This window comes from Plasmodium vinckei, assembly GCF_900681995.1.
Source record: "Plasmodium vinckei vinckei genome assembly, chromosome: PVVCY_11".
Lineage (NCBI taxonomy): Eukaryota > Apicomplexa > Aconoidasida > Haemosporida > Plasmodiidae > Plasmodium > Plasmodium vinckei.
The window spans coordinates 1,525,835-1,549,514 of NC_051303.1; the positions used below are offsets into that span (position 1 = coordinate 1,525,835).

At 21.6% G+C, this 23,680-nt stretch overlaps 6 protein-coding genes across 6 annotated transcripts; 4 read left to right on the forward strand and 2 right to left on the reverse strand.

The window, feature by feature from the left end:
* Window positions 1-2,744: 2,744 nt before the first annotated feature.
* Window positions 2,745-4,304, forward strand: PVVCY_1104270 (conserved Plasmodium protein, unknown function; the record flags this gene model as incomplete). Its single annotated transcript, XM_008625953.1, has 3 exons — window positions 2,745-2,774; window positions 2,869-3,507; window positions 3,606-4,304. The coding sequence occupies 3 exons, from the start codon at window positions 2,745-2,747 to the stop codon at window positions 4,302-4,304; spliced, it is 1,368 nt and encodes a 455-aa protein (XP_008624175.1).
* An 875-nt stretch (window positions 4,305-5,179) lies between these two features.
* On the reverse strand, window positions 5,180-5,976 carry PVVCY_1104280 (ubiquitin-60S ribosomal protein L40, putative; the record flags this gene model as incomplete). Its single annotated transcript, XM_008625952.1, has 2 exons — window positions 5,180-5,359; window positions 5,770-5,976. 2 exons carry the CDS (start codon window positions 5,974-5,976, stop codon window positions 5,180-5,182), a joined length of 387 nt encoding a protein of 128 aa, XP_008624174.1.
* Window positions 5,977-7,664: 1,688 nt separating this feature from the next.
* Window positions 7,665-7,949, forward strand: PVVCY_1104290 (conserved Plasmodium protein, unknown function; the record flags this gene model as incomplete). The annotated part of the gene is made up of 1 exon (XM_008625951.1): window positions 7,665-7,949. One exon carries the CDS (start codon window positions 7,665-7,667, stop codon window positions 7,947-7,949), a length of 285 nt encoding a protein of 94 aa, XP_008624173.1.
* Window positions 7,950-9,111: 1,162 nt separating this feature from the next.
* On the forward strand, window positions 9,112-9,709 carry PVVCY_1104300 (DIP13 homolog, putative; the record flags this gene model as incomplete). The annotated part of the gene is made up of 2 exons (XM_037634569.1): window positions 9,112-9,250; window positions 9,438-9,709. The coding sequence occupies 2 exons, from the start codon at window positions 9,112-9,114 to the stop codon at window positions 9,707-9,709; spliced, it is 411 nt and encodes a 136-aa protein (XP_037490655.1).
* Window positions 9,710-10,630: 921 nt separating this feature from the next.
* Window positions 10,631-11,074, forward strand: PVVCY_1104310 (conserved Plasmodium protein, unknown function; the record flags this gene model as incomplete). The annotated part of the gene is made up of 1 exon (XM_008625949.1): window positions 10,631-11,074. One exon carries the CDS (start codon window positions 10,631-10,633, stop codon window positions 11,072-11,074), a length of 444 nt encoding a protein of 147 aa, XP_008624171.1.
* Window positions 11,075-11,502: 428 nt separating this feature from the next.
* PVVCY_1104320 (conserved Plasmodium protein, unknown function) lies at window positions 11,503-22,365 on the reverse strand (the record flags this gene model as incomplete). Its single annotated transcript, XM_008625948.2, has 4 exons — window positions 11,503-19,570; window positions 19,681-19,748; window positions 20,436-21,381; window positions 21,497-22,365. The coding sequence occupies 4 exons, from the start codon at window positions 22,363-22,365 to the stop codon at window positions 11,503-11,505; spliced, it is 9,951 nt and encodes a 3,316-aa protein (XP_008624170.2).
* Between the last annotated feature and the right edge of the window lie 1,315 nt (window positions 22,366-23,680).

Genomic DNA, 23,680 nt, shown 5'->3' on the forward strand with positions numbered 1-23,680 from the left:
TATATTTTATGCTATGATAGTGCTAGTAGAAAGGGGGAATATATAATACGTATATATGCATGTATATATATATATGTGTGTGTGGAGGTTTGTACATATATACACACACTAATATCAATTAACAATGCTTCAAATCAATTTGGAAGCATAATAAGGTAATAATTTTGTGTTGATACTCTTTGATCGGTTCCCAATTTGCATTTTTTCAAGAGGTAAAAAGATATACATAAATGAGCGTATATAATATAAAACGTGTTAATATATAGGAATTATACTCGCGATTTTTCTATTAATATAAGTTTTCTTCACTTAAATGTATGAGCTGCTGTCTATAGTAAATAATACATATGGTCTTCTATTATGTTATATAATCCATATATTTAAATGGCTGGATATAGCTACATAAAATGTGCATTTATGCATAATAAAGAGCACTTTAATAAAACATAAAGGATAACATAAAATGAGTAATAATTAAAGAAGAATTAATTATATGTACATAATATGTGTGTTATAATTGTTTATAAATTTATTCGCATAATAACAATTATTTATCTAAATATATTTATATATTGTCGAAAAAAAAAAAAACAGTCCATTTAATACATATTGAAATTAAAATAAAGCAATATACAAATACTCACAAAAATGCAAAATGAGAAAATGAAAATATAAAAAGAGATGGAAATTAATTTATATTAAATATTCATTTAAATTTATATGAAGCATGATATAATTTACAATTTGAATAATAAATGGGTTAATATATATAAATTAATCAACAAAAAAAAAATAAAAAAAAATATAATATTTATCACGTATATATAATAATTATTGATGGCTATTTTTTTAAATATTTTTAATTGAATAATCATCAAAATATATAATTGATAAAATTCCATATATTTATTTTTTTTGTATAGAATTGAATAAGTAAATATACGCATAAATATTTATGGAAAAATTAATAATGCATTGTCCTCAAAATAGCATATAAAATATATATAAAATATATATAAAATATATATAAAATATATATAATAATTTATATGTAATAACATTTATTATTATAGCTACGTTGCAAGAATGCCCCAATTTATATACATATTACGACGTGCATTTTTTTTTTAGTATACCCTTTTATTGTATTTTTTTAATTGCTATCATTATATTTCTAATTTTTTATATTGATCTGGTATATATATACTTTTAAAAGGGAAATGAAATAATAAAAATGGAACATTATATATTATATGCATGCATAATTTGCTTTTTTATATTTTACATTAAGGAAAATTATTTTGTAAAATTGCCTTTAGAATAAGAGGATAATAAAGAGACAGATATATGAATAATTAATTTGGTGTTTTAAGGTAATCTATGAAAAGGCTAATAAAAAAAACCAAGGAGAACTTTCCTTCATCATAATATATATGTTGTGACAAAAAAAGGGGATACTGCATTTGATATAATTATGAACTATTTTACATTTAAAATATGTAAGCTTTTTCTTAATTATTTCTATGATTTCTACAATTTATATAATTTATACTATTTTCCAATTCAGTAGTTTAAAAAATTATGAACAATTCGCTAGTTTATGACCAAAAAAAAAAAAAAAAAAAATGTTAAGGTTAAAATGTATTTAAAAAAATAATAAAAAAAAAGCTAGCTGTGTGTATTTTCCCTTTTTTTGTACAAACCAAACAAATAAAAAGATAACAATGTAAAGATGATATGTGTTATATATGTTGTTGGTATTGTAAGACATTGTTATTTTATGTTTTTTTTTATGAATTTTATATAAACTTGTATAGAAGGATATAAGTTTGATAAGGTTTTCAAAAAAAGAAAGAAAAAATGGTTACTTATTGCATAATATTTTGGGATTATAAAATAAAAAAGAGACATTTGTTTTGTTTTTTTGCTTTTTTCACATTTTAAGAGTACACAGTAATTTTTTTTAATTGTGTATGGCTACAAATTGATTAAATAGAATTAGAAAATAATAAAATTATTCTTAACACTTTAATTATGTTGTAAAAAAAAATCCATTATTATTATATAAAGGGGTAACAAATTGTGTATAATTTCATTTATCGGAAAATATAAAAATGAATAATAGGTAAATAAATATATATATGTAAAAATATATCCATTTTAGGGATATTTTTTTTAGTTTATTTTCCATACGATTTTATATACACAAACTGTGTATTTAGAAATTTCGATCACACTAAAGAAGAAAATATATTTATATATTTTTTAGAATTAATTTTGTCACTTAAATGTATGAATTTTTTTTTTACCGAATTATAGTTTTGCCATTTCGAACGATTTAAAATACGATAATAATTCATTGGCTATTTTTTTACCCATAATTTTATCGTTAATAATTTTTACTATTTTTCCATGATTTTTACTATTTTTCCATGATTTTTACTATTTTTCCATGATTTTTACTATTTTTTCCATGATTTATTTATTTTTTTTTTTTTAAGACTTCGACATTTCGCTTATTTTCCTTTACGACATATATTGAACATAAAGAAATTAAAAATTGATTGGGATTTGAAATTGTAATTTTACAATGTTTCCTTTTTTTATTCAAAAGAGTAAATAATTTTATTAAATCATTCCAATGTTAAAAAGTAATTAATTTAAAATTTGTAAATTAATATGAATATAATGCAATGTTTTTTATATAACAATTTAAATGAAGTTCAACATAAAGTCTAATCACAATGAATAACATGAAGGCGTTTGTCCATAAGGTAAGAAAAACAGGAAAAAAAAATAGGGAAAAAAAATGATTCCATGATTGATGTACATAATAAATGTTTTTTCATTTTTGTCGAATAATTGCAGTTCCGAAGATCTATGGACACCTTGAAGGAGGATGATGAATTTTTTGTTGAAAAAAAACAGCTAAATGCATTGAACACATATTTTTCACACTCATTATTATATTTAGAAAGATTAGAGAGTGTGATTAAAAATATAAATATTATGATAAGTGACTTAAACCGATGTTTAATGTCCTTTTTTGAAAATGATATAAACTTAGGAATTGTACAGCATATATCTCATATTTTAAATACGTTCACTGATGTAAGAGAACAAATGACAAATCATATAGTTAATGCTAAATCTGTAACTAATGAGACACTTGAAAAAATAAAAAAAATGCAAAATTTATGTTTAAAAAAAAAAGAATTAGGAGCATCAATAGAGCATTATGAAAAAAAAATAAAAAAATTACAATTAGTAAATGCTCCTAATCAAAAACATTTAGAAAAAATTATTAGAAATGAATCTAAATTAAATGGTGTAAAAACAGACTATTTAAAATATAATGAATATATTAAAAAGGGTTTTGATATAGTTTTAGAAAATAAGACAAATAAAGTATTGCTAGATGCAAGAAAAGACTTGGAACTTTTACTTTGCTATTTTAGTTTGATGAATTCGGTCTCTGTCAAATTGAAAGACCCCCTTAAAGATATGGTAATGCCACAGCTTTCTTAAGCTTTTATAAAACATTGTTTATGCATATTATATATTTTGTAAATTTTTCATATAATTTTTTTTTTTTTTTTTTTCAGTACTTGAACACACAAAGAGAAAAACTCCCAATTGACGATAACTTCTTTATAGAAGCCCAGGATAGAATGAATTATTTTTATGAGATGGAAAAAAATTTGAATAATTATAATTCCCATAATAGATATCATATGCATAATCCCAAATTTGAATATAATAATTATGAGCAGCATATGAGTAAATTTAATAAATACGACTTACCTAACCGATATAGAACTTATGATAATATTCCTAATATATATAATGATTATGATCGAAGAAATATAAATAATAATAATTATATGTTAGGTGATTATCATCGATATAGTGAGCGTAATAGTTATAGGGAACCATATAATAATAATGAGAGTAATAAAGAAGATATATTTTTTAATAGCTCTTTAAATACTCTTACCAAAACTCTTAGTGGTTACAATTTAAATAGTAAAATTGAAAAAATTAACAAAACTAATGATTTAAATTCATCTGGGAATAGTGCTGGACGAAGTAGTAGTAGTAGTACTCCTCTTCCTTTTATAAAAAATATAAAAAATAAAATTTATAAAAAAACTTTAAGTCAAGACTTATTTGTTGAATCTGATGATAAAAAAGATAACTCCTTTTTAAAAATAAAAAATATTTTAGGAGTTTCAAATAAACCAAAAGAAGAGGAAAAGGAAATTCCCACACCTGTGCCTACTCCTCCTGCATTTCCTCAGTAACCTTATCTAATTTCCGTCTTTCAAAAATTACAAAAATAAACAAATAATTAAAATAAACAGAATTAATTGGGAAAGTAATAATTTGTAGCCTTTTACAGGCACACACCATGAGAAAAAATATATACTTTTTTTTTCACTCTTTATTAAATATTTAGTAAGAAAAGAATGGGGATATTTTACTAAATTATTATTTAAATACCATTTGTTAATTGCTTATAAAATAATTGAATATATTCATATAAACATGATCCGCAAATTAATTTTTTTTATTTTCTTTAATTATAAATTACACACTTTTAGTTTTGTAGTTTGTAATTTTTTATATGTTGATATATTTTTGCATAACATATAAATGTGGATATTTCTTTCCGCTTTTTAATATATATACAAACTGGTATTTTTCCATTTGTTTTTAATTTATTTATTCATAACATTTATTATTATTTTTTTAATTGTTTGTTTATAGAGTTCTTAAGTTTTGAACACTCAAAATGCTAATATATCATATAGATATGTATATAAATTTCTTTTCTTTTTACTAACATTATTATATTACTGTATAATGTTTTTTTCTTATATAATAAATAACCGCTAAAATAAAATATGCATATAAATTACAGTAAAAATATATTTTGATATATGATATTATCTTAAAATTCATGAAAAGCATACGACATATATAGTATACAGTAATATTAAAAAAATATATCATAATTATAAAAAGAAAAAAATATATATTTTTTATTTCTACACTTCTCTGATTTTGTTTCAATTTTTTCTTTTATAAAGGATAAAAAAAAAAAAAAAAAAACACAACTTGCATATTGTTGAAATATAAAAACAAGTTTTTTTTTGATAGTTCCAATTTTATTAGTTTATTTGAGTTTCTTTTTTGGTCTTAATTGATTTGTTCGTCCACATTTTTTGTTTCTGCAATTTGTGGCTCTTGGGTGTAAACGGGCATAACATTTTCTACATATTAATTTTTGGCAGTTATATTTTTGTGCTAATTGGGCTAAGGATGGTTCGATAGCTCCTCCTCTGAGTCTTAAAACCTGGGGAATGAAAAAATGAGGAAATAAAAAATGAAGAAATAAGAAAATGATAAAATGAAGAAATAAGAAAATGATAAAATGAAGAAATAAGAAAATGATAAAATGATAAAATGAATGAGCATGTCATATAAGTGTACGGGAACATTTGTTTGTATATTTCATTATTAATAAAAAAATATGAGGGAAAAAAATTAACAAGCACATCACACATATTTATTTTGCTTGTGAATAGTAAGGAAGCAAATGATGGCATAGAGAAGGGTATATACACGTGTATATTATATTCTCTAAAACCATCAAATATGTAAAATAATAAAATAAAAAATTTTATAAAATTTTCCCCTCATATTTTTTTATCCTTTTTTTGATATAATTAGCATAATTATATAGTATGATATTAAATATATTACCAAATGTAAGGTTGATTCTTTTTGAATGTTATAGTCAGATAAAGTTCTGCCATCTTCTAATTGTTTTCCAGCAAAAATTAATCTTTGTTGATCAGGGGGAATTCCTTCTTTATCTTGGATTTTTGCTTTAACATTTTCAATTGTATCTGATGGTTCAACATCAAGAGTAATTGTTTTTCCGGTTAATGTTTTTACAAAGATTTGCATTTTCGTAAATGTAAAAAGTAAATAATTTGAAAAAAATATAAAAATATAAAATCGATTGTTGAAATTCTGAAAAAATAAATCAATTTATAATTTAACTTTTATAAAAGTTTATATATATTTATTTATTTTCCTTTTCTTGTTAAATAATTAAATTTTATGTAATATTGTGGATATTAGTATACTAGCTTTTTTTTTGTATATAAATTAAATAAAAATATTATATATTTTATTATATATATTTTTTAGCAAATTAAAAAAAATTTTAATATATTATATATGCATGCTTATAAATTCGGTTTATAATAATATATTATATTATATGGATATATTATGAATATATAAAAATGTTGGCAAATATTAATTCCGCCTTATTTTTATTTTTTGCTTATATATAAAAAATAATATATATAATTAATTTTTCCCACAACGCTTTAATGCCTGTTACTATAATAAATATTGACATATATAATATATTATATATATAATATAATATTATATATATATATATATTTACTTATTAATCACTGGGTAATACTTGAGAAGCGCTTATAACTTTCATCACTACGCAGTGCCAAAAATAGGGCAATTGCAAACCCATATATGTTATATATTATACATAATATATATGCATAATTTATATACATTTTTTGACCCTTTAATACGGTTCACCAGTTAGTATGCGAATATTTTTATTTGGTATAGGCTTAGTAAATAGCTTAAAATAAGGATTGAAAAATAAGTCATAAAGTTTATGAATATTAATATCTATATACCGCATTTTATATATGGGTTTATGCATAAATGGTGCCTATAAAATAAATAAATTTTAATAAAAGATTTAGGGATATTTTAATACCTTAAAGTGTAATTATAGAATGAAAAATTTTATAAAAAAATAACATGTTTATATTTGTTGAGAAGATTTATTATTAAAAATATAAATAAAAACGGATAAAATAAAAGGGACCAATGCATAATGAAGCAAATCTAAATATATTAAATTGACAAAAATGGTTTAAAAACATCAGTTTTAATGATAAAATAGGTATATTTGAAATAAAGCATATTCTTTTATTATACTTTTGTTTATATTATGCATATGCCATGTGATTTAAAAAAAATAGTTTGCCAATAGGGTTGTTCATAGTTGTATGCCTGTGTTGGTAATGCTCATGAAAATTCTAAGGAATCAGCACATACGAATTTCTTAATTTATTCAAAATATCTATATCTTAAGAATAATTTATATCTATTTGTATATGCATATATACTTTTATTATAACAAACGAAATTATAGGTAAACAGAACAAGCTGAGTTTTGCTATTTAATGAAGAATAATAATTATTATATTCAATTTGAAAAAAGTTATTTTGTAAAGAACATGATATAAACCGTATTATGTAATATTTTGAGTATATTGTTAAAAATTTTTTTGTATATTTGTAATATAAGCCTATACAAATAGGAACACCATATATTGTATATATTCATATATTGTCTATATAATAATAATAATTAACCATTTTATTGCATTCCACATTTATATGTAAAAATTATCTCGTAAAAAAGGTAGATTTTTAGGAATTTTCGTGTGCTAATAAAATATATACATATATTCCTCAAATTGTTTAATTCACGCAAAGGGTATAAATATATATTTTCCCATTAATAAAAACTAGCCAATAAAATGAGTGCTACTAAAGATGATGCTACAAATACTGATATCAATGTGAATAAGGATTGTTATGAAAAATTAATAAAATCTACCACATTTGTTAATGACAAAAAGACTTTTGAATGTTCTTCCATTATAGGGACAATTAACGATATTAAAAGCAGTGACGAAAGTATTGAAATATTTATGGATCATCCAAATTTATCTGATCACATAAAAAGTGTTATGGGACACATGAATGACCATTTTACGAAAAAAATTAATGAAAATAAATTGAAAAAAACAACACCTCTTTAGTCGTTTTATTATTATTTTTTTATACTGCATGATGCAATTGCACAACTTTTTTGTTTGTTTTATTTTTTTTGTTTTTTTAACCTATGTTAACATTTAATTTGAAACGAATAAAAAATAAATAATAAGCCAACATCCAAAAAAATGAATAAATAATTATCACCATTAAGGTGTCTTACCATTTTATATTTATTAAACATATTGATTTAGAATTATTTAAAAAAATATGATGATTAATTTAATTATTATATGATTGTTTTTAATTAAAATTAAAATATGTACAATTCATTTTTTTTTATTAAAATATTATGAATGAAATATAAATTGCTGTCTTTTTTTTCAATTTTTATAGCTGTAAAAAAAAAAGTTCCAAATTTTACATGTACATGAAATATAAATAAGTTTGTTGTTTTAATTTTTAGTTAAATTAATATGCTTAGCAAAAAATAAATTATGTACTGTTCATAAAAAAGTGAAGAAATATTCTGTACATGTGTGTATATATATGCATATATTTTATACATATTTGAGAATATTTTATGTTATATTTTATTAACATTCATAAATATTTTTTTATTTTATTTATCATTATTATTATTATTATTTTTATTAAATACCATTTTCCATTTTATAGATAATGTTTTTAATTAATGATAAATTGGAAATTTTGGTGCATGTATATATGATAGAAAAAAAAAAACAATGGATAAAAAAGGGGGGAAATAAAATATAATTATAAAAATATTAAAACAAAACAACAATGAAATAAAACAAGATAGAAGAAAATCGATGATATTGTAATTGATTGTTCTACTGAAAAGAGAGTATTGTTTTTTATGTTCTTGTTAATTCATTATCATTTATTTTTACACAATTTTTTTTTATTACATTTTTTGCCATTTATTTTTTAATTAGATCAATTATAATTTTAAACAACTCTGATAAATCAGTTATTCAATTAAATATTATAACAATTTTGAAATGCATCCTATATGTGCATATATTTTTGAATGTAAAAATATAAGATGTCTAGTTTTGTTTAGTATTACTTTTAAAATAAATTACATAGCCAATTTTGTTATATATATGTTCAACAAAAAAGTAGCAATAAGCAAGAATATATCTATGTCTTTTAATTGTATAACTTCCGAACTTTGAAGCATTTATGTTAAAAATGGATCATAAAAAAAGTATGCCTCTCATAAAGAATGAAGATGAGCTATCTAAATGTATTGAAATATTAAGAACAAAAAGGCAAAACATACACGAACAAATATTAAAGGTACAACAAAATAAAGAAGAAAGTAAAAACGCTGATTCATGTTCATGCATTTGTTTTTAAACCTTTTTCATTTTGTGACTATCGATACATCATTTTCTTTGGTTGCATGCCTGTTCATACCATATTCCCATTCTATATGTTCCTTTAACTTTGTCATTTTACCATCATAAAATATATTTTTATTTTTTTTTTAAATCTACATGAGGAAGACGATAAAGAGAGAATACAAAAAGAGATAGCCTTGTTAAATGAAAAATTACAAGAAGTATGTAATAGTATAACTAAAAAAATGCAAACACGTTTAGAATATGATAGAACGATTAAAGAGACTTCATCTGCCTATACAAAAATAAGGGAATCTGCTAAATCATTATTACACATTTTAAAAAGAGAAGAAACACATTTGGGTAGTAAATTATATAACGGAACATCGGATGATGATTATAAATCTTTTAAGGATATGAGGCACATACGAAATTAGAAGTTCTAATTACGGCGTTTTATATGAATTAAAAAAGGGAAGAGGAAGAAAATGTTCATATATAAACTTATATTTATATGCTAGTTCTTTATGTTTACATGTTGAAATAATAATACAAATAAGATATATGGCTATAAATTATTGAGGGGGAAGAGATAAATATGGTGATAGGATTTACTAAGATTAATGGAACTCATAGGATGGTGGAATATGCAATGTTATCACATATATATATTGGTAGATGGATATTAGATGTTTTTGCATATCCATGCTTATAATTGTTTTTAGTAATTCAATGAGATAGTCTATGATATCAATAATAGTAACGTAAGCTATTTAAAATAAATAATTGTAAAATTTTCAAACATGTTGAAAGATATATAGTTATAATATATGTTTGGTGTAAAATGAAAAACAAAAATAAGGATGTAACTATATATGTAAATATGCTTCCGTAAAATGATATAAAATGTGGGTACTTGTTTTTTTTTTACAAAAAATAACATTTTTAGAGTATATATTTTAAGTTTAATCTATATTATGTTTATGTGTATTTTTTTTTTATTTGATTTTTTATTTTTCAAACTATACAAACTCTTTATGTTATGTGATATAATTTTCATTGCTAATATTGTTTCTACTATTGTTTTAATTTGAAAGATATGTCAAAGTGTATTCCCCAAGAATTGGTAAATGGATAGAACTAGTGTTTAAGTTCATTTATTTTTTCCTCTATATTTTTAAGTAGCTAAATAAAAAATTGATTAAAATTATGAATTTTTTTTATTTTTCCATCATAATATAGTAATTTTTTTTTCGTTTATTTTTTACTTTTTTTTAATATTTCTTTTGGTAGTTTTATTCACCAAAGGTTTGAAAAATGCATAACACATTTGGATAGTAGAAGATAAGATTATAACAATGAATAACATAAATAAAGAAAAGAGATTACTACTTTTAATAACCCGTATAAATATGCTTGTAAATTTATTACAGACTAGATTAGCATATCCATTGATTTACCCATTTAATACAACAGCATTAAATAATGATAAATCATTAAAATTATATTTTGAAAAATTAAAAAAAGATGGAAATTTTAATGAAGAGGCTTTTATGAAATCATTGGGTTTTATTACACCTGCAATTATATCTTTAACAAAGTTAGTAAACATTTTAAAAGCAGGTTATTCACTTTGTAATTATTCGGGGATGACATCAAAATTGACTTATATAGACCGAAAGAATAATAAAAATATTCTAAACCAGTATGAGAAAAAATTACATCTTCTCAAACCTCAGGTCTGGAGATTATTAAAGCCTAACGATGAGATGAATACAAAACATTTGAAATGGAGGAAGTGAAGGAAAGAGTAAATTATTAGAGGGTCATATATTAGAAAAGGAGGTATGGCTTCCTTTTTTGTTAAGCCATTTAAATTGAGGCAGCCAAATGTACCGAAAATTTGCTATTATTTATTATACGTTTTATTATATATTTTTTGTTTTTATTTTTTTGTTTGATGTTTTTGTAGTATCATAAAATGGTATACTTTATATGTAAAAAACTTCATAACACAAAAAATTTAAAAAAAAAAAAAAACAAACAATAAATTATATTCGATACAAGGGTGTGTGTGGAAAGTACCCATGCACAAGCATTAAATGTAAATTATGTAGAAAATCATAATGATATAAGAAAGGGGAGTAATTAGTTTCTTATTAGGATAAAGAAAAAATTTGGTGATATATTTATATTGTCAATTTGATTAATTTCATATTTTTTTTGGCTATTATTTTATATCGACACCTAATTTTTTAAAAATGTCTTTAATATTTTTGTGTCTATCTAAAATTCTAAGAAATTTCATTTTTATTCTTGGATCTTTTAATAGTGTTGGTTTATTAACAATTTTGCAAACATCTAAATCATTTTTATGGCCATCTTCTGAAAATTCTTTCCATCCTAATAAATTAAATTTATAACATGTACAGTCTTCAAATTGTGATGCTTTATTTAGTGATTCATTAGTGTCAGATGCGTTTTGTGTATTTTGATAAGTTGCTTCATTATTATTATATGGATTATTTTCATCTATTTCATTCATGTTTTCATTTTCCTCGTCATTATTATAATCATTTATATTTGTTTTAGCTGAATAATTAATATTTTTTTTTTGTATTTTTTTTTGATTTTTTCCAAAATTATCATCCTCATTAAAATTGTTCATATGATTTCCTTCCATATCTCCAGAATTAGAAAGACTAGAATTTCTAAACATATTTGAATTATTTTTTTTTTCTTGGCTAGCTAAATTTTCACCAATAGCTTGTTCAGGTTGTTCACCACTTATTTGTTTATTTTCATCATTTTGTTCATTTTCATTTTCATTATTTGTTGTTGTTTGATTTGCATTAGCTTTTTCTGCTTCATAATCATCAACATGTTTTGAAGGGGCCCTAGAGGATATGGTTTTTCTATTTCTAAAGTGGTCGTCAAAAGCATTTTTATCAGTCCTTTTATTATATTGTTTAGTTTTTGCTTGAGATAATTGTAGAGATAGTAATTCATTTTTTTTTTTTTGAATTTTATTATATTCTTCTTTTAATATATTAATATAATTATATAAAGAATGTGTTTGATCAATTTCTTTTGATTTATTTTGTTGTGATAAATTAAATAATGTAAAACTTTTTTTATCTTCATCATTTTCATATAAATATATTTTTGACAATATATCAGAAAATAAATGAGAAGAATAATCATATAGCTTTTTATTAAGAGATGGATTGAAATTACTAAGGTTAATATTTTTTATAGTAGTTAAATAATTATTATCTAAATGCTGATGGGATTCATATGCTTTTGTTACTTTATTTAAAAAAAATTTTGAATAAAAAACTTCACATAACTTATTAAATAAGGATCTGTTATTTATCATAAAATCTTTTTCATTATACATTTTTTCAAAATAAAACGAGTAATTTTTTGTCAATGTATAACCTTCTTCAGGTTTATCATTACACTCTGTTAAATTGGCAGTTCCCTCCTCCTTGTTATCGTCTACTTCTTCATTTTCAACCTCATCATTTTCTGCTTCATCATTTTCTGCTTCATCATTTTCTGCTTCTTCATTTTCTGCTTCTTCATTTCCTGCCTCGTCCATCTTCCTTCTTTTCAACACGCCAACTGAGTCATCATTTTCATTTGGAACCGAATCAAATTCTGTTTTTCTTTTTACGGATTCTTCTTTATATAAATTATGTAACTCGTCAAGGTCATAACAAATAAATAAAATAAAATTTTTAAACGTAATGTTTGGAATATATGCTGTATCTAAATTTAGTACTTTTGTTTTAATATGTTCTAACTTATTTATAATAGTTAAAATTGAATTTGCAAAAATAATAAGAGAATTACTTTTATCTTTATCTATTACATTTTCTGTATCATTTTGAGGGTTGACTAAATCGGGTTCTACGTTTGAAGTGGATTCTGAATTGGGTTTATTTTGAGTTGTTTGGTTAGATGTGTTTAAAATAAATTGATGTAAATTACGTAAAGTATTCAATAATGAGGTTAAAAAATTTCTTTTAAAATTTAGTATATACTTAGCAAATTTACATAAAGACTTAAAATATTTTTGTCTGTATTTTTTTACATCTAGATTAGTGTAAATATCTTTTTGATCGTCTTCGATTTTGCAAATTTTATACATTTGATTTATTCGATTTAATAATTTGATTGACTGTTGATCATTATTTTGAAAAAGGTGTATAAGTATGAAGAGTGAATTAAAATTGTAATTAATAATTTGTATAACTATATTTAATATAATATCTATAATATTTAAGTATTCATATAATTCGATTATTTTATATGAATTTTTATTGGAGCTATCTTGAATAATATCAAAATAAAATGAGAAAAATTCAATTAAATTGGATATGTTTATATGTTTATTAAGCTTTAAAAAAAAATTAAAGGTATGGATATAATCATTTTCTTTATCATATAACTTATCTAATTGATCAATTTGAACAGATTGATTATTAACTTTTGTAAATAGTGTAACAATTTTGTTTTGGTCTTTATGTGTTTGAATATATTTGAAGAAAAGATTTTCTAATTTTTTTTCAACTTTAAAAAATATGAAAAAATATATAACTTTATTTTTGATAATTTCATAAATTGTAGATAAGGACATAGTAACTGTTTTTAAATTAATATAACCTGAATATTTATAAATTATATCTTTATTATTATTATTAACAATATTTTTTGTATTAATTAGATCAAAATAATATTTAAAAAAAAATTTTATATATTTTATATAGTTAGGGCATGAAAAGAAAACTTGTTTATGCTCTTGCACTTTATTATTTGCTTTTGTTTCGGATTCGGCTTGGTCATTTTCTGATTCATTTAGTGTGTTCCCTTCTTGTGAGCGTAAAAATGCATTTTGTTTTTCATTAATAAAAATATCTCTATGAATAAACAAAGTGTCTGTCTTGCCACTTTGACAATGTGCATTGCTTTGCTTGTTTGTAGGTATGGAAGAAAATTCGTTATACATGACAGCATGCTTTGTGAAGTATAGGAAAAAAATATATATATATCCTTGAAATATAGTGGCTGTAATTTTAATAATAAATCTGATTAATTCTTGTGGGAAAATATTTTTAAGTTTGATAATGAGATTTTGAATTATATTTAATAATTTGTTAGATGGTAAATATAAAATTTTAATTAATTTATTATAGCTATTTTTATAATTATTAAAAAAACAAATTTTTAAAATATCAAGTACAAAACAAAATAAGTTACATAATTCCTTTAATATATATAACTCTTGATTATATGTATAGTATATACTATTTGATTGACTATTATTATATGAGTAAAAAGAAAAGTAATTAATTTTATTCATGCATATTGTTGTATTATTATCATCGTCTTCATTTTGATTAAGCAAACTTATTGAAATTAAATTGGATATTACATCTTCAATATGTTTAAATAAAATTGAAAAAATTGGTATTCTATGATTTATAAATACAACACAACAATGGGCACTTAAACATCTAGATATTACATTATTACTTTTTCCTATTCGAAGTATAAAATTAATATAATCACATATATCTTCGAAATTTATATATTCTCTATTTTTTAATTCTTTTTTTATTAAAATTACTTTTTCTTTTTCTTTTTTTTTTAAATATCTAATATTTATATGTTCATCATATATATGTTCATCATTCCTTAAGGCATTAAAAATATTTTCTACATTATCTACTTCGTTATCTATTAAGAAGTTTTGTATAGGGTATGGACTTATTTGGTTGTTAGAAATATCGCTATTATCAAACCTGTTTTTACCTTTTTTTATAGACCCCTTTATGGAAGATAAAAATGAAATACCCCGTGTACTATTGCCAATATAATTTTTATACATACTATTGTCTAGAGAGGTGTGAATATTTTTAGTTGGGTCTATTGTATTTGGTGGTGGGGGGATTAATGAATTTTCAATTTCTATATTAATAAGGTTTGCACTTTTTTGAGCATTTACATCTTTAATGTCTGTAAAATTTATATTTAAATTTCCTATATAGGATAAATAATTATTTGTAATTCGATTATGATAATTTGTGAAATAAAATGTGTTTTCATATTCATCCTCTGCAAAATTTAAATTTAAAATTCGATACTCCTTTGAAAATTGATCATTAATTATGCGTTTTGTAGTATTTATAGAGCAACACATATAAAGCATTTGTTTATCTTTATCTATATTATTTCTATCATTTTCTATTGTATTGTTTGTGTTTGTTCCTGTACTATTTGAGACATTATATGGATCTTCAATTTTACAATATAAAATAATTTGTTCTAACTTTTTTTTATTTAATCCATTATTATTTATATCGTCTTCTCCATATTTATTTTGTTCTGTAAAATCAAAATTTTCATCTTTGGAACTTTCATTGTCTGTATCCGATTTTTCATTATCTGCTTCAGTGTCACTATAAAGTCCTGTATAATTATTATTCAACATTTTAGAATAGTTAGAAAATTCGTATCTATTATCTTTATTTGAATTTGTTTCATCATTTAAATTTTCACTTTTTTCAAAGAGACGATTTTCCAAATTTTCATAATTATTAATAAGTTCTAATTTGAATTTATTTATTTCTTCTCCATCATAGGTTGATAAATTATTTGCATTTTCGTCTGGTTGGTTAGTTACATTATTTTCTTCATCACTAGTGTTAGTGCCTTTTTTATTTTTTGTTTTTTTTGGTCTTCCCTTTCTTGTTTTCTTTGCCTTGTCATCGTTTACTTGGCTCTTTTTAGAGGCTACTGTATTTAGGATGTCTTCATTTTCCGAACCTTCATTGGAACTACTTTGAAAGTATTGTGCATCTGTTTCACTTTCAAAAGGGGAATCAAATATTTCTGAATCTTCCGAATCAGGTTTGTCTATTTGTGAATCATCATATTGGCTAGTAGATGTACTATTGTCATAACAAATATTTTTTAGATTTTTAGACAAATAAAAAGAATAAATATATTCTGGAAAAATGTTTTTAAAATCAAAAAAAATTAATAATAATAACATTCCTGAAACATTAAACGAAGGTAAAATTCTAGTATACCTTAAAATTGAACGTAAAAGAAATGATTGATTATCTGATGTATTATTAAACCATAAATAAAATATTCTTAAAATGTATATGATATTATATCTTAAAGTAAATATAGAACTATGATGATTATATTCTGATATATTATTTGATCCTATCCAATCATTAAAGCTAAGTAATTTATTTAGTAAATATAAAAGAGAATAAAATAGTTCGTGATTTCTATATGACTTTAACATAGCTATTGTTTGATATTTTGATATTGCAGTTAAATTATAAAAAAAATTAAAAAGAACATTTAAAATACTTTTTACAAAATCTAATGTTTTTAAACGATTTTTTATTATCTTACAAAGATTTCTACCACTTAATTTATTGAAATTAATTAGGGCTAATTTTAAGGTATTAATATTTAAAAAAAATATACTTTTATTAATTAATTTTATTATAAATTCAAGATTATTAGCTAGATATATTTGTGATCCTATATTTTTATAATTATTCTCATCATATTTATTTATATAATTTATTGATTTTAAATAATATTCTGCTTTTTTATAATTTTTATCAATCTCGTTAAAAAAATGGCTATTTGGTTGATGAGAAAATTTTGGAGAATTTGTTTGGCTAGCAATTGGTTGATTTTTTTCATCTAATTTACAATTTTTAACACATATATAATTATTATATATCAAATTGTCATAAAAAAATAAACCATATTTATTGTTTTCATTATTTATATCATCATCTTGTATATCCTCCTTTTCTACATTCTCATTATATTCGCTCTCATCATGTTGTGATTCATTTTCACTATCAATTTTGTATAGATTAGAAAAATAACTGATATTGGGACATAGGTTCATGTAATAATATAACAAGTTTAGAGGTAAAATGGGGTAATACCCTATCTTGGTATTTGCATTATTTCCACGACTTGAAATTGTTGAAACAGTAGGAAGAATAGATAAGGGATTTATATTAGGATTTGTAGTATCAATTCCAGCTATTGTACTACTTGAATTAATAGTGTTAATAATGTTATCATCAAATTCTTCTAGCAATTCTATATATTGGTCATTTATATTTGTCCCTAATCTAGTACAACTTTTTGAAGAATTACTTATATATATATCATTGTTTAATTTGCAATTATAGTTATTTAATTCTTTCGATTTTTTTAAAATATATTTATCTTTTTCAATTCTCAAGGCTTCAATAATTTTACAAACATTTGGGGTATAGCACGATTTTAGTGGAAGGAAATTAAAAAATGGATTCTCTTGATATACTGATAAAATGTTATCAATCAGGATAGAATTAGAATATTTATTATTTTCTTCGCTAGCTGATGACTTGTCATATTTACGTAAAAATTCGAGCATTGCATTTTTATGGATATCTTTTCTTTTTTGTATGTCCATTTCATTAAATTTTTGTTTTTCATATTTATATAAATCTGTATAAAGACCTTTTAAATTTTCATACATTATAAAATATTTTTTAAAAAGAATTTTATCATTACTTATATAATCCTTTAAAAAAAATTTATTTAAATTTTTACAATTTAATGTACCAAAATAATAGTCTTTATTTTTTTTAATTTCACCAGTTAAATTTTTAATTTCTTCTAAACATACAAAAATCGAGTATCCAGAATGAAAAATAAAATATCCTGAATTGTCATAAAATATTAAATTATAAATTATACTTAAAATATATTTAATAGCTACTAAAATATATTCATTGGAAATTTTTTTGTGAAATTTATTTTTGCCACTTTTCAACATCAAATTGGTTTCGGATTTGTCTAGTTGATTGGGCACAAAAAAGTTCGTAGAGTTGGTATTTCCATCCTTTGCATTCTTCTTTAACTTAATAGTTTGAGAGTTTGATGGATTGCTTTCTTCATATTGTTTTTCCAAATAAATAAAATAGTATAACAAATGTGTGAGGTGTATTAAAAAGTTTAAAATGTTTGTATTATTACACATAGCCGATTTAAATAGTGGATATGCAGAAAGGACACTAAACATTTTTAAATAATCTAGTGAAATATTTTCTTCTGATTTAAAAAAATTATTAATTAATAAATTTGATTTATAAAATGCTATTATAGAGCATAAAACATATGAACAAGAATTACGAGTATTTTTCATATCTTTATAATTATATCCATTTAAATAATATATATCTGAAATATCTTTATTTCTTAAAATGTCATTATATGTATATATACATTTTAAGTTGTCATAAAAAAAATTCTTTTCATTATATAAAATTTTTTTTTCTTTTTTTTCATTCAAATTGTTAATTGTTTCTTTATTTAGATCTTCATCTTTTTTGTTTTGAATAAATGTAGAATTATTATTTTCAGGGGATATATATTCTGGATCTCCTGAATTTTTCATTTGATTTATGTTGTCATTTATATTATTTTGTTTATTTTCATTATATGGGTCATCATAATCATAATTATTGTTAGACTCGTTTTCACCTTGTTCTTTTTCACTATCATTATTTTGGTTGGAATTATTTTCTTCATTAATATTTGTAAAATTTTCGTTATTATTATTGATTGAATTTTTATCATTTTCGTCGGCATCTTCGCCTTGCTCATTTTTATTATTTATATTACTGTTCAATTGTTTCATTTTTTTATTTATAATTAGACAAATATTTATGTACGTTTTTTTATACATTTCTATATTATAATTGACTAATAAATTTATTCCACCTGAACAGTTCAGGAGATAAAATATAAAATCATTGAGAGTTGTAATAAAAGATATATCATACGAATTTAAAAATAATATGTTTTTTATATGTTTTTCAAACTCTTTTAAAATGTACAAAAACATGTTAAAAAATTGACTTTTTTCTAAGTAGGATAGCATATAATTATGCAATTTATATGTGTAATAATAGTTATAATTTTGTTCATTTTCTTCATTAATAAATATTTCATTTTCATAAAAAATATCATAACAGCTATTTTTGCTTTCAGGATTACAAGAATGTTGATATAATTCTTTATGTATATTTTTTAATTCGTAAATTAATTTAGAAATTATATTTTCATTAAAAAGACTATTTTTATAATCCTCTCTATGAGTTATTATATCCATAACGCTGTTCTCAAATTTATTTATTTCATCATAAAGTTTAACTCTACACATTATTATTCCAAGTAGCCTTTTTATGTTATATCTATTAAAATCGATGATAAAAAAAAAAAAAAGAAAAAAAAATTATGAACGTACAGAAAAAAAAAATGTGTGTGATATTTTTAGCTGACAAAAATGAATAAATAGTTTTACCTTTTCATTTTTTTGTTGGAAGATAAAGCAAGTAGCTTTGTGTACAAGGTTTCATTATTTTCATCCACCTAAAAATTGACAAAATAAAAAAAGGCATAAAAAATGTATACTTATAAATTGTCGTTTATACAATAAAATTGTATTTATTTCCTTTAAAATTATAAAGAATATATATATATGGACATGCATAAAGAAAACAAATATATGAACTAAAACAGGTAAAAAAATGTATAAATATTTTCTCTATTTATTTTTGAAAATCGCCTAAAATGTGTGTTTAATTGTATGTGTTGTATACAAAAAAAGGTGTAAATCATATCAAGCGAAAATCGGAAACAATGTAAAAAAACATAAATCAAATAGTTAGAAAATTGTATGTACATGCATATAGAGCAGTGTGTACATAATAGGAAATAAATAAAGTATTAATATGAGAAGAATAATTACTAAAACAAAATAAGCATCATGCCACAAATCAAATATGATACGAAAAAATATATAGGCATAAGCACAAATTTTGACTGCTTTTATAAAGCATATAATAAAATAACACTAAAAAATTATCATATTATAAACAATAAATATATACATTAAAAAAATAGTTATAAGACAAAAAAAATATAAATGAGTGTGTTAGACATATAGATCAATAAATATGCCTTACTATTGTATATGTATCATATTAACACTATTATACAAAATCACAAAATAAAAAATGTTAGGAAAAATTATTGTTTTTTTTTTTTTCAACTTACATAATTACAGAAAAGATTCATAACATAATAATCCGATATTAATGCAATGATAGTTTTTAATATGGACGTTTTAATTTTCCAGGAAGACAAAAAATAAACGCCATCAATGCTAAGGATGTCAATTAAATAAATAAGAATGTGGGGATGTTTACGATCAATTTGAATTAAATTTGAATTAACTTGAAGGTGTATTATATATTTTGCTAAATTTGGATATAAAGCAATTCTTCTTAAAACTAATAAACATCCTAATATATCACATATTTTTATTTGTGTGTAATTTGAATAATTAAATAAAAAATTATCTTCATCCGCTTTAATATTTTTATATATATAAAATAACCACATTGCTCCATATTTAATTATTTTTTTATATAATGGTAAATCATTTCTGTTTATTTCTTTTTTTTTTTTATATAAATTTGTTAAACAATTTAAAATTTTTATAATTAATTCATTATCTGGAGGAATAAATTGATTATTATCAGTTTCTGTTGATGAGTCACTTAAATCTGATGCCCATGATTTATCTAGATCATCCTGATCCGATTTATTTGCATTTTCTTCTGCTTTTTCATTTTCACTAGGTTTGGAATTATCATCAATATTGTTACTGTTATTATTTTCATTGTCATTTTTTTTATTTTTATTTATTTGATGAACATTATTTCTAACAAAATCCTCTTCCAATATATTTGAAAAAGTTGATAATTCATTTAGTTCATCTATTTGACTATTGTCATAATTTTTATGATTATTAATTGAATGTTTTTTTTCAAAGTCATAATTTTCTTCCATTAAATTGGCTATATTATAAGTCTTTATATATACAGGTTTTTTAGGAGAATATATATCATCTTTTTCTGCTTCAACATTTTCAACATCCACTGTTGCTTCGTTAATTTTGGTTTTCATGTTTATGTCATAGAGGTTTTCACGATGGTATCTGTAAAGAAAGATGAAAGGGAAAATGATAAAGAAGGTTGAAAAGGGGAAAACAAGATAGCACATGAAATAGTATGTAGAAAGAGAATACATATAAAACTAAATCAAGAGCATACCTTAACGGTTCATTGATTTCTTCGGATTGACCCAAAACTATGAGAGAAAGAGTTTTAAAATTTCCCTTTATAATAATTTTATCAATTAATAATGTTGAGTCAACACCCGAATTATTATCAGAGACTGCATAAAAAAGTCTGCCTTTAAAATTATAAGAGACAGGAAATAATTGTTTAAAATATTGAGAATCATATTTATTAACAATATTTATATAAATATTTAAATTGCATTCATTAGGTAGTGGATTTGTTTTTCCTTCAAAATCTGAATTATGAAATATTTTATCACTTGTTGGTAAAATAAGTATTCCTGTAAATAAAACTATGTTGGTTGTAAATAATATTTCTTCGACAAATGTTGGGTAATCAAAATTTGATGCCTCATTTATAGAGTCATTGTTTGAATTATTGTATTTTGGTGAATTAAGGTTTTCACTATATTGTAGTTGTTTTTTTATTTCTTCATCTGTTTTGTCTATATGTATAGAACAAACTGGTGTTTGAGCATTTATTAAACTGTTATAATTAATATTATCATTATTAAAATAATTTTTTTTATATACATTTGTTCTGTTTTGTGTTTCTTTATTATTTCTATTTATTAGATTTTTATTGAAATAGAATTGGTTAGATTTATTATTATTGTTTATATCTGTTGATGCATTGTTATATACATAATTAGGATTACCTCCCCTTTTTGTTTTTAAATCTTTATTTCTTTTTTGAAATTTATTAATATATTTATTATTATATAATGGTTGTTTTAAATTCCTTACATATTTTTTATTCTTATGATGTGACATATTTTTCGTTCCTGAACTTCGTTTCCCATCTTCCTCATTTTCTCGCCTCTCTTTTGAAAAAAACATTTTTATTTTTTAGAGTATAAAAAATATATACAATTTTAATATATGTGCAGCATATATATATATATATTTTTTTTTTTATTAGTTATTTATATTGTCAAATTTTTTGAGAATAAAAATGTTTACTATATAAGTATTATATTTGTGCACTGTGTAGAGACAAATATGTATATAAAGTAAAAATATAATAAAATTGTAAAGAAAAAAAAAATATGCCAAACTAAAGAACGGTATACAAAGTTGCTGTTTACAATGATATTGTTTTAATTATAAAAAAGAAACAAAGTGTACTTTAAAATTATAGGAGAAAATGTTGTATATATATATCTATAAATGTTTATAAGTTGGCATATACTTTTGTGAACAGGTGGAAGAAAGAGTATTCCTACGCATTTCTTCCTTGTCACTTCTTTGCTTTTTTTCACTTTGCTTTTTTCACTTCTTCACTTTTTTCACTTTATTTCCTCGTTTATATTTTTCTCTCTTTTGAAAAATACTTAAATAAAGAGTGATCTACGTAATTTTTTCATTTTGTTAATTTTTTTATTTACCAATTTTGTTTAATATATAGGGGTATAAAACTTTCGTACTGATCTTAAAATGTTTTCTTCACTTTATAGTAAATATGTAATATAAAATGAAAAAAAAAATAAAAAATAAAAAAATAAAAAAATAAAAAAATGAAATATTACATTATATACAAATTATAACTTGTAAAAATTTATACAATATAATATTTCCTTTAAAATGTAAAAAAATAAAATATAGTATATAAATAATATGAATATGCATACATGAAATAAAAGTGGTAAAGCATGTTATGAAATTTGGGTTAAGTATAAAACTTTTGTTTGTTTATATTTTTTAACTATCAAAACAGTAAAAATTACAAAATATGCAAAATAAAAAATTAATAAATAATATACTGGGCAAATAAGTACATACATATATATATAATATATAAATATATCCGATGGGTATGTATATATACATAAATATATATATATAATTATATGTAAAAAAAATGCATATATTTAAAAAAAAAAAATAATAATACACATATTTTTCCATATAAACAAGTATGTGGAAATATTTTAAATATTCAAAATTTTATTTAAATAGAAGAAGTTATATATACCATATAAACATATATATATACTACATTTTTTGCTTTTCCTATTTTGCATAAATATATAGTATGCCCTTACAAATAAAAGTCTAGTCTCTATACAAAAATATGCACTTTATTATTGTACTAAGTTGAAAAAAAAATGTGAAAAAATAAAACTATAATTTATATTAAAGGGGTTAGGAAATT